At 51.2% G+C, this 11,281-nt stretch overlaps 1 protein-coding gene across 2 annotated transcripts; it reads left to right on the plus strand.

Annotated features, from left to right (window-relative positions):
- Window positions 1-342: 342 nt before the first annotated feature.
- On the plus strand, window positions 343-10,971 carry LOC148814395 (alpha-2-antiplasmin-like). 2 transcript variants are annotated; one of them, XM_088906844.1, is made up of 10 exons: window positions 343-406; window positions 1,810-1,887; window positions 4,275-4,346; window positions 4,932-5,021; window positions 5,134-5,488; window positions 6,315-6,458; window positions 6,638-6,826; window positions 7,595-7,737; window positions 8,069-8,273; window positions 9,180-10,971. In XM_088906844.1, exons 3-10 carry the CDS (start codon window positions 4,290-4,292, stop codon window positions 9,509-9,511), a joined length of 1,515 nt encoding a protein of 504 aa, XP_088762970.1. In that variant the 5' UTR covers window positions 343-406; window positions 1,810-1,887; window positions 4,275-4,289; the 3' UTR covers window positions 9,512-10,971. The 2 variants fall into 2 exon arrangements, with proteins under 2 accessions (XP_088762970.1, XP_088762971.1); XM_088906845.1 differs by having other exon boundaries at window positions 366-406; window positions 1,813-1,887.
- The last annotated feature ends 310 nt before the right edge of the window (window positions 10,972-11,281 follow it).

Here is an 11,281-nt window from a genome sequence, read left to right on the forward strand (position 1 = left end):
TTTTAAATCCCAGGTAGGTCCTGTTACTGAACCCTGGAGCTAAGTGCTTCACTCGGCCTGCTACAGTAACATCCAGCTATACAGACGGGGACCCATCTAAGACAGTTTTGGATAAAAGCATCACCGAGATGAACACTTTAATTAATGTTGGTATGAATAGCCTTCTTAGCAACCAGAGCTGTTCCATTATTCTATCTCGCATTGCTCAGGATCCGAGTTAATGTTTGATGCTGAATCCTGTCTCAATATTTACTATTGCCCAAAACCAATGACTTACAGGCCCGGATCAATGGGAGTTGCATATTAACAAAGGCGGAGAGACTGCCACTGCAGAGAAAGTGAATCTGGTCCTTTTCTTTCGGTCAGTTTTCGACTGGGCAGGCGGACCTCTCCACAGCAAAGCAAGGTAACCTCAGCTCTCTGACTTCTTTCCTCGAGAAGCGTTTCCCGTTCATTAGATGAGCAGAAGCTTTCTTGTAGAACGTACTGAAAGGCAAGCACAGAGCCGTGCACTGGAACTGGTGGTTTTGTGGCATTGTAACCCTAGAAGGAGTTCGTGTGATTGTGTGTGTGTGTGTAGCTGGAGCTTGAGAAATTGAGAAGACAGAAGCAAAAGGTTTACGTGCGTCAGACCCGGTTCTTTACTCTCGTTCCAGAGTTCGTAATTGCATTATTAGGATAACTGCTTTCCAGCGGCGTGTTCGAATTGAGACTTTTTCTCAAGCCTTTCTGGCCCACATCTAGGAATGTGGTTTCGTGCCTGTGTAAAATTAGCAGAATAACTAAGGCCGAGTATTGATCCTTAACCTCCTTGTCTCAACATTGTCTGCTGGAAGCTGCTGATGTTGCAAGACTAGAACTAACAAACGTTACCCTACCCGTACGACAAGTACGTGCAGGTATCGGCCTTTGGTCTGGACTCGGTTTCTGTTACATTTAACAGAAAATTATGTTCAAGGCAGCCCGATTCCAGCTGTTCCTACCTAAATTGTAAAAGAAACAGCACTCAATCCAGGAACTGTCCTGTGAAACAGGTAACGCGCAGCTTTCTGAAAATTCAAGTGAACACAGGAGGGGAGAGCTGACATGGGTACGATACCAAGACATGACGATGCAGCACGGATCGAATTGATCGGGCACAGGTCAGAGTGTCCCAGCAACTCCTTAAAATAAAAAAAAAATGTTCCTTTGCATCAGTGTGCGGTGCGGTACAGTCTGTACTGAGCACCATACAAAGAACGCACCTTGAAATTAAAAGCAGGTCGAAAATGTCAACACGCTCCTGTAAATAGGTGCCGGCGTTGGTTCTTTGTGTTATGTGCTTTGGAATTTGCAGAACTGTGAGGTGCTGTCTACCGCTGTACACCCTATTTATCAAAGCAGTGCGATCTGCAGCTCAGCAGTTATGCCCCCACTGTCTAACTTTCTTCCCGGAGCTCTGAATCAGCAGCACTGCTCTTCCATATATTTCACCCAAGAGGGTGGGGCTCGACTCACACAGTCTCCACACCATCACTGCAGGGGCAGGCATTGTTCGGTTTAGCTGTGCATCGCTGGGGACCGAGTAAGGGTAGACAAGGCCATATTGGGCTACCACCACTTCGTGTGACACCTATTGGAAGTACCCTGGGGAGTATTGATGGGTGACACAGAACATTATCATGAATCAGTCAGCTGTCATCTTCAGGGTTCAATACGTCTTGACCTGAGCTGTGCGGAGGCAGGGCGAGGAATTTCGGGAGTGGACTGTTTGGCTCTTTCACACTGGTGGATCTGGACAAGCTGACCACTCAGGAATTCTGTCGTCAGCAGGGACTGGGCATAAAGGTGGGACTGCGAGCGAGAGAGAGAATACACAGCTGCATTGAGAACTGAAGAAATCCAAAGGTAAGATGATAATGATCCTGGGCTTGTGGGTTTTTTTTGGCTAATTTCTGCACTAAGTTGCTTTCCTGTGGTTTTAGAGCTGAACAGGGCTCCGTTCTGCCAGGCTCGCTGTGATTCTGTCCCTTCCAGCTTGGTCTTGTTTTCTCCTGTGGGCCGAGGGGCCGGGGCTCCGTGTTTGCAGTGGAGGGGTTTCGTGGGCAGTGCCCCTCCCCGCGGCAAAACAAACACCGCGTTCGGAGCCCTGTGCACCGCGTGGGCGGCTGGAGGGTGCAGAGTGGGCGGTGAAGGCCAGGGACTTGCACCCGCGGGCTCCTGGTTCGAACCCCAGCTGGACCACCAAGCCCCCTTCCGAAACAACTAAAGACGATGATTTTGATCCAGTTTTTGCTTATCGTCTGGTGCGTTGGCTTCATCTTAGGTGCTGCATTATGATGTGTTTTTTACCACTAAGGCTGTATTTGCCCTACCTGATACAACAGGTATCACCCCAACTTGCTCAATAATCCCATTTATGCTCAATAAGGAGGAAACATCAGAGTATGAGAACAGTTCAAAATGGGATGAGGTCCTTCCGGTTCGTATGGTGGTTAGTAGTTGATCTGAGGATTTTATCCATCCATTTCTTGGAAGACGCCCAGGTAGCTTGTTCCACACTCCTGCCACTCTTTCCGTAAGGTGCAACCTATTGCACTGAAGGTGCAATAGATGTCACAGACGTTTTAGCATGGGTTCTGTCCTTTTACTTCTCTGGAGAATTTGTGTAGTGCTGCACTTTGTTCCTGTTTTGCACAGAGGTGTGTGTGTGGGAGGGAGGGTGTCTTGGCTTCCCCTGCCTTCATGGGGACCAGAGGAGCTGTGGACCTGGCTGACTGGGGTGAGGCTCTGGGTGAGCTGAGCGTGCTGTTCACGTCAGTGACTCTGCACGGAGCATCTGCCTTTCAGGTGCAAGTTCTCCCCCCAGTCCCTGTCTCCTGCCCTGCTCCACAGCACATTAACATTCGTCTGGTTGCAACAGAGGATCAGTCAGCTGATCTTCAGGGCTCAATATGTCTTGACCTGAGCTGGGAGTCCAGTCCAGATGATCCAGGATACCGTCAATGACCAGTTAATACAGGCTTGGAAAACATGCCAATGATTGAGGACAGGGGATTCACTTAAAAGAACTGACATACCGTGTGGACAAAACACTTGATCCCTTCCATGAACAAAAGGGCTGCTTAATGAATTACTGATGTACTGTATAAGTAATCCTAATCCTTAGACATGCATGATGTAGGGTGACCTATAGTATCAAACATATTGGATTGGGGCTCTCCGGGACTGGGGTTGGAGACCCCCGCCTTCAGAGAACCTTGACTTTGAGGATGTTGCACAAAGCTGTGGATCGTATTAAAGGCAGGGTACTGGTTAAAGGGAAAATGACCCAATTCTTCAAGGGACGTTAGTGCTTAAGATACCTGTTACAATCAGGCTTTGGTGTAATGATCTCCCTCTGGGCTCCCCTGAACCCTGTCCTCAAGGGAACCCCCAGACACCCCCACATTCGAGTGGTGACGGTTTCTTTCACCCTGTGTGTCCAGCTGAAGGATGAGTGTGGCTCCTGCTCTGGGACAGGTTCTTGACAGACATGGGGTGACACATAGTCTTCCCTGGCGCAGTGAAAGGACGCTGTGATGATCAAAGTCTTGGGTATACATCAGCGTGACGTAAAGCTCAATTCTCTTTATTTACAAGAAGGGGAATATTGTCCTGCAATGAATATGTTACGCTTTATTTTCTAGAATGTGTGAAATGATACTTTTAATATAATAATAAACTTTATTTTACATAGTGCCTTTAAAGGTGCCTTCTGAAAGCGCTTGATATGCGCTTATATATGCATATATGATTGCACTAAATGCAGGCTAGCCTTTCTTCCCAGTGCAGGTTCACTGGGCTTGCACTGGTGAGCTCAGGTAATCCATCATACCAGCTCAGCTTCAGTCGGGCCAGAGTGTCAAAGAGCAATGCTCTGGGCTCATTCCTCAGATTGTTAGGTTGACCGATTTGTGGAAAAGTACTACAGCATGTATAAGCATCTGTTGTCTAAAAGGATTTGAATTATAATCACAGGAGGATCTGAGCACCAGGCTTTAGTTCAATCATCTGCAGTCGTCTGTAAGCAAAAGTTTTGCTTTGTCAATATTGGCCCAGATGAAGGTCTCCTAAGGTCTTTGCAGAAAGATTGTCACTGTACAAGGGCCCCTCGTTTCCCAGCTTCATTTCGCCTGAGCTTTGAGGGCACTAATCTCCTGGCCACTGGAATGGAGATGGTGATTAGTAAGAGGAAACAAGCCGGGCTGACCCTGTCCCCGGGCAGCAGGGACTGACGGATTACTGTCTTCCAGGCAAACTGAAGGGACATGGATCTCCGTCTCCCCGTGCTGCTCCTCCTCTGTCTGTCTGGACAAGCACTGATGGTGAGGCTACTGCCTGCTGCCCACATGCTCACAATCACACAGACTCACTCACACTCGCAAACACTCACAATCACACAGACTCACTCACACTCGCACACGCTCACAATCACACAGACTCACTCACACTCGCACACACTCACAATCACACAGACTCACACTCGCACACGCTCACAATCACACATACGCACAGACTCACACACACTCACAATCACACAGACTCACTCACACTCACAATCACACATACGCACAGACTCACACACACACTCACACTCGCACAATCACTCACAGTTAGACTCACACTCACACACACACACTTAGACAATCACATATACACTCACACACGCACTTTCACACACATAAACACAATCACACACTTACATGCACTCACAATCACACACACACGTACACACACATACACACAATCACACACACACTCATACATACTCACAATCACACACACACTTGCACACCAACATACAGACTCACACAATCACTCACAGTCACTCACTCAGTTGCTCAAACATATACCCACGCACATGTGTGCTTATGAGTAATAAGTGCATTGATCCCTGCTCTCTGCATCAGGACGATGACACCATTCCCCCGGAGGATGGAGACACTGGCCTGCAGGATCTCCAGCACATCCTTCTGCAATCCACCATCGGTGACAACATAGTGAGGATCGCCCATCGGGCTGTCTCCCGCCCTCTGCTTATCCCTCTCGCTCTCTCCTGCGTCCTCTGATTCTCCTCGTCCGTGTGTCTCTGCCTCTCTTCCTCTCCCTCAGGATCTGGAGACCACAACAGTACCCCTCCCTCCCACCACCCCGCCGCACAGCCCAGCACCCACTCACGATCCCCCAGAGTACTTCTACACGCCCACCACCACCACCAGCAGCCCGACTCCTGACCCCTCCCTGGCCATGTCCCCCAGCGCTCCCGAGGGGAGCTCGTCTGAGGAGGAAAGTCCAGAGCAGGAGTGCAGGAGTGGCGTGCCGCGCAGAGAGGCCCAGAAGGCGCTGGGGGTGGCCGTGACCAAGTTCGGCCTGGAGCTCCTCCAGCAGCTCCTGTCCAGATCGAAGGAGCCCAACATCGTCGTGTCCCCCCTGAGCGTGGCTCTGGCGCTGTCCCAGCTGGCCCTGGGTGAGGAAGACATGTCTGGGGCTCACACGGAGTTCCCCTCTTCTTCCTCCTGGCTACCTTCCCCTGCAGTGATTTCAGAATTCGCACTTTCGTTGAGATTGGTTCCTGTTGTACTTTCCTGGAGACCATTTTGTAGTTGTCTGCTAAGTGCAAATCAGAGGGCGATATACTGGAGTGATATACAGGGCTTTGCACCATTGGCTGGCTTATTCCAAACCCCTTTGTTGTGAGTAGGAAGATGGGGGACTCGCTCCCTTTGACAATGAGAGTCGCAGCAGAGTGCTGACATCACTGGTGCTCAGTGGAGGGGGTGCAGTCTGGAGGGCTGTGTCAATGTGCGTGTGTAGGGGGGCAAAGATTCACAGGGCAGTCCAGTGAAGGTTTGAGATGAGTTAAATTGAAACGGTAATGGCCATTTCCAGAGAACACTGAAGGAGACACACACATTGTGTATTTCCCCCAGTTCCCCAAACTGCAACAGTGATGCAGAGGGTTTTGTAGTCCAAGTCCAGCCATGTTATTGTCACAAATGGGAGTTTAGGAGTGACCCTTCCACTTGATGACGTTATCCCACCTTTCAGCTGTTCCTGAGGAGTCCCGGACATCAGGAGGAGTCTCAAGCCAGGTCGGGAGTAATGACCCCGGGCCAGAGGCAGATTTGTACAAGTTCCTCGCTCTGTCTCTGTCCGTGGAAATGAGGTCCTGAGCGAGCTGCTCATATGTCCCCCAGGTTCCACTGCCCAGCAGTACTGACTTCCTCCGAGGAGGCCAGTCAGGTTCCCGAGCTCCGCAGCTCTGCTGACGCGGCTGGTCTCTGCCTCCGCAGGGGCTGCGAACGAGACGGAGGCCTTGCTGCTGCACTCTCTGCACGTGGACAAGGTGGCCTGCTATCACAGCCAGATGAAGAGCCTCCTCCAGCACCTGAGCCAGAGTGCCCTAGCTGTTGCCACGCGGACCTACTTGAGTCCAGGTGAGACAGATCGAAGACGTTGTTTGACTCGGGGGGGCGCTTTGGGGGGTTTGCCAAGGGGGTCTGACAGAGCAGGGGGCAGGACACCCCCCACTGTAAAGGGATTGAAATCCACACTGCGATGGTGCCACAGAAAGCACTGCAGACGGCTTCAGCGTTCTCTGCCGGCTTGCCCCCAGGGTTCAAGGTGAACAGGAAGTTCATAGAGGACTCTTGGAATATGTACGGGTCTGAGCCAGCACCCCTGAAGGACGCGGAGGACGTCAACCGCTGGGTCGAGGAGGTCACCAAAGGTCGCGTGAAGAACTTCCTGTCCACTCTGCCGAGCAACGTGGTGCTGATGCTGATCAACGCGCTCCACTACAAAGGCAAGCTTGAGTCCGAATCAAGACGATGACCACTGCTGAGCTGTCACTGTGCTGTCCACATGTGTGTGTGTTTCCTGTTTCTCTGACTCGTGCCTGTTCCCATCCTTTCCCTCCTTCCTACTCTCGTCCCTGCCCTCATCCCTCCTCTGCCCTCATCCCTGTCCTCATCCCTCCTCTGCTCTCCTTCCTACTCTTGTCCCTGCCCTCATCCCTCCTCTGCCCTCATCCCTACTCTCGTCCCTGCCCTCGTCTCTGCCTTCATCCGTGTCCTCATCCCTGCTCTCCTCCTACTCTCGTCCCTACCCTCATCCCTCCTCTGTTCTCATCCCTGCCCTCATCCCTGCCCTCATTCCTACTCTCATCCCTACTCTCATCCTTGCCCTCATCCCTGCTCTTGTCCCTGCACACACACACACACACACACACCAGAGCCGGTTTATCCAGAAGCTAATTGACCTACCTCTGTGTCTCTGGATAGTGGAAGGAAACCCATGCAAAAACAAGGAGAGGTAAAAACTCCACACAGATATCACCTGAATTGAGCCCAGGACCCCTGCACTGTGAGGCATCACTGCATCACCATGCCACCCTCATCCAAATACATAAGTGTATATTTTTAACTGGCAGAGACCAGTGTAGCACATTAATGGAGCCTCAGTCTCTCCCACTGCAGGATCTTTTATGTCATCAATTCTCAGCTGACCACACCCTTGTGGGATGGATAGGACGCCCCCCAGTGGTCACTCTGAAAAGCGCCCTGTGTTGCAGGTGTGTGGCGCACTCAGTTTGACCCTCGCATGACCACCACTGAACTCTTCTACTTGGACAGAAACACGGCCGTGGCCGTCGACATGATGGTTGGGCCCAAATACCCACTGAGATTGCACACCCTCGGTGAGCTGAACACGCAGGTAGGGGGTGCTCTCTGCAGGTCCCGTTCCCCTGTTCTCGGTGGCTCTGCTGCACGCGCCGCACACTAGGATCAGAGCTCCCTCTCCAGCTGAGGTCTGTCTGCAGGAGCGCGGTGAAGTCCTGAAGAATGAGGCCAAGAAAGCTCAGCTCCCAGGCTGGAGCAAAGACATCATCTGGGGATTTGTTTTTAAATGTGCTTGTAGTTTAGTTTAAAGTGTTGTTTTCTCAGTGAAAGGATTAATGCAGGGTAGGTTTCTGCCAACTTCTCTCCCTCTCTTCTCCTCCACTCCCCCCTCCTCCCTCTGTCCTCCCCTCTCTCTCTCTCTCCAGGTGGCTCGGTTCCAGTTCAAAGGAAATATGAGTCTTCTGACGTTTGTCCCGTTAGTGGGACAGCTCAACGTCTCAGCCATTGCCGACCACTTCAACGCCTCTGAGCTGTACAGTCGCTTCTCTCGTGAGCGCCCCATGTCTGTCAAGCTACCCAAACTCAACCTGGAGTACAGCCAGGACCTCAGGGAAGTCTTCACTGCCATGGGTAAGAGCTACTGGGTCTGTCAGCCAATCAGTCAACCACCCACCCACCCATCCATCAATCAATCCATCAGTCCAGCAGTCAATCACCAAACCAATCAATCAAGCCCATTAATTCTCATACAGCACTTTTCAGTCCAGAGCATTCCCAAGGCACTTCACATACATCATACAAAGTACAGTCAACCAAAAATGCAACAAAAAAATGGATAAATGTGAAGGTTTTTTAAAAAAAGAAAGAGATTAGGAATTCAAGGTCATTGAACACAAGTAGGTCTTAAGGAGAGGTTTAAAAACATCGACAGAGGCCGCAGGAGCTCTGTGCATAAAAACTGCATGAAAGTGTTTACTGTTTACCTTGACATAATGACAGTGTTACCTAAGATACAAGTAGTCTTAAGTGCAAAAAAAAATCTTATTTCTGGCTCATACCCTCTTATCATTGGGCCATTCTTCCTGTGGTGTATCCCAAGACCAAGTTTGTCCAGGATTACTTCTCAAAATTGACCCTAGACAATACCTCATGACTCATTGCTGTTCGCACCCGGGCCCAGGTCCATCCCTGGTCCTGCCCGCCACATCTCCATCTCCTGTGCAGCCATTCAGCAGTGGGGCCCAAGCCTGCCGTTAGTCAGCTCCCATCATGCCCTGCAGGAATGCACTCTGGGTCTGTTCTCCTCTTTCGGCCCTCAGGAGATGTTACAACTGGGTCAGAAAACAGGTCTCAGTGTGTCTGGTTTTTTTTGGATGCTTCTTGCAGAGCTGCTAGTTTGGAGCTGCGGAATCACGCTCGTGGCTTTTCGGGGAAGGCTGGAGAGCCCCTATACCCTGCTCCTGGGGTGCAGTCGCTCTCCTCACAACCAGGATGCTCCTGACATACGTCTCCCTCTCCCTCCTCCCCCTCTCTCAGGGCTGGGGGAGCTGTTCTCAGGTCCAAACCTGTCCGGGATCGGACCCAGCCCACTGCTTGTGTCCAGCGTGCAGCACAAGTCCACCATGGAGGTGAACGAGCAGGGGGCGGAGGCGGCGGCGGCGACCTCGGTCGTCATCTCCCGCTCCAGCTTCTTCTTCTCACTCAACCGCCCCTTCTTCTTCGCCCTGCTGGATGACACCTCCCACACCCCCCTCTTCCTGGGTGTGGTCACGAACCCCAGCCCTGGAGCGCCGCTCATAAAGAAGGACGACCCCGACAAACTCGGGCCCAGATTTAGCAAGCAACATGGACACCCCAACCCAAAATAAGACACACAGTGCCCAGTGAACTGGAACTGCAACTCCTGGCCAGCAGGGGGCTTAAGGTCTAAAACACTAGTCACATAACAGAGGCATACCAGCACACACAGGCACACACGCGCAAGGAAGTGGCTTGCACCATCTGCTTTCCCCTTCAGGTTCTTTTCTCGCCAGATCCCCCTCCTGTTGTGGTTCGTCCTGCAGGAATCACTAGCTTAGATCCCTAAGGTTGCTGTGTACTGCAGCAGGCCACTGATATCACCCTGATATCCCCACTGACATGGACTGCAATAGGCCTGCAGATATCACCCCAGGTCCTCAATGGAACCCAGGATCCCAGCACTGTGAGGCTGCGGCGCTCATCACTGCCCCACCATGCCACCCTGTTCCAAACACATAAGCAAATAATGCTTCTGTAATAGGATCTAAAGCCCGTTGTTATGGAGGATAGCAGTATAACAAAAGTGTTAGTGTTTTCTTTTACAGCAGCCCATCCTCACCACCAGCACAGCTCTAATGATGCCTCATTCCCACCAGGGCTTAAATCGCCATGAGGGATAAATTACGAAAGGTATTATATCAGATAAAGAGTATTATCTGATGGCTTAGTTTTCAGTGTAAAGGCAGTGTACGCTGCCAAAGACAGCGGGTTTAATTAAATAACTGGGTGCTGGCTGGATTGCTACACCTGCTCTATTAAGAGGGTTGAGGAAGTGGATGGCTGGAGCTGAGCGGCTCTACATTGTGATGCCACAAGGGCACAACTGGCTCCACCACCAGGACATTTGCTCATGTCCAGGCTTATGAGGTCCTACCTCAGGCTTGTGGGGTCCTTCCTCAGGACTGGGGGGTCTGCATGTGGGGTCCTTGCGCAGGCTTGTGGGGTCATTCCTCAGGACTTGGGGGTCTGCTTGTGGGGTCCTTGCTCAAGCTTGTGGGGTCCTTGCTCAGGATTGGGGTTCCTTCTTCAGGATTGGGGGTCCTTGGCCAGGTTTGTGGGGTCCTTCCTCAGGATCGGGGGTCCTTGGTCAGGTTTCTGGGGTCCTTGCTCAGGATCGGGGGTCCTTGCTCAGAAGCTGGGCTGTTGGAATAGCAAGGTGAGAGGGTCAGGGAGTGCCCAAGCCCAGGGATGGCGTGGAGGAGCAGCTGATGGCCGACACAGGATGGGGGGAATACAGGAGGAGAGAAAGGCAGATGGTACCTGCTGCTTCTAAACAAAAGGCAAACTCACAAACAAAAGCAAACCAAGTATCCAGAATAAAGCTAATACACTTTGTGGCAAAAGACTTTGATTCCCAGCTGAAACCTGTTGTTTGTTTGGTATACAATAACTTTTTTTTAGGCGTCAATATAACAGTGCTGTTGTGGTTGTGTTTAACTTTAGCAGAGAATTCATGTCTTTCTAAGTTTCATAGCTACATGACTCTGTTGATCTTTCTGTTGTTTGTCAATTAAAGGTGACAAAAGAATTGCCTGGTGTTTCTGTTGCTTGTTCACTGAGCGGCAGTGGGAGCCTGTAACGTCAGTGTTTCCTCTTCAGGAGAAAGGCACTGACAGGGCGTTCAGAAGCACCCTTGGGTCACTTCAAAGTTATTTACGCCTCGTCCTTTTTATATTCCTGGCTTCAGGGCGCATGCCCAAAAACGTTCATGACATGACAGATCTCGGAGACGGGGATGAGGTGACGGAGAGTGAGAGAGGTGCAGAGAGCCTCAGCGCACTGCACCGGGCTGTGTCCCTCCCTGACAGTCCGTCCCCCTGCGCCGCAGACCGGACTCT

This window comes from Atractosteus spatula, chromosome 27 (genome assembly GCF_055471065.1).
Source record: "Atractosteus spatula isolate fAtrSpa1 chromosome 27, fAtrSpa1.hap1, whole genome shotgun sequence".
In the NCBI taxonomy this organism is placed as follows: domain Eukaryota; kingdom Metazoa; phylum Chordata; class Actinopteri; order Semionotiformes; family Lepisosteidae; genus Atractosteus; species Atractosteus spatula.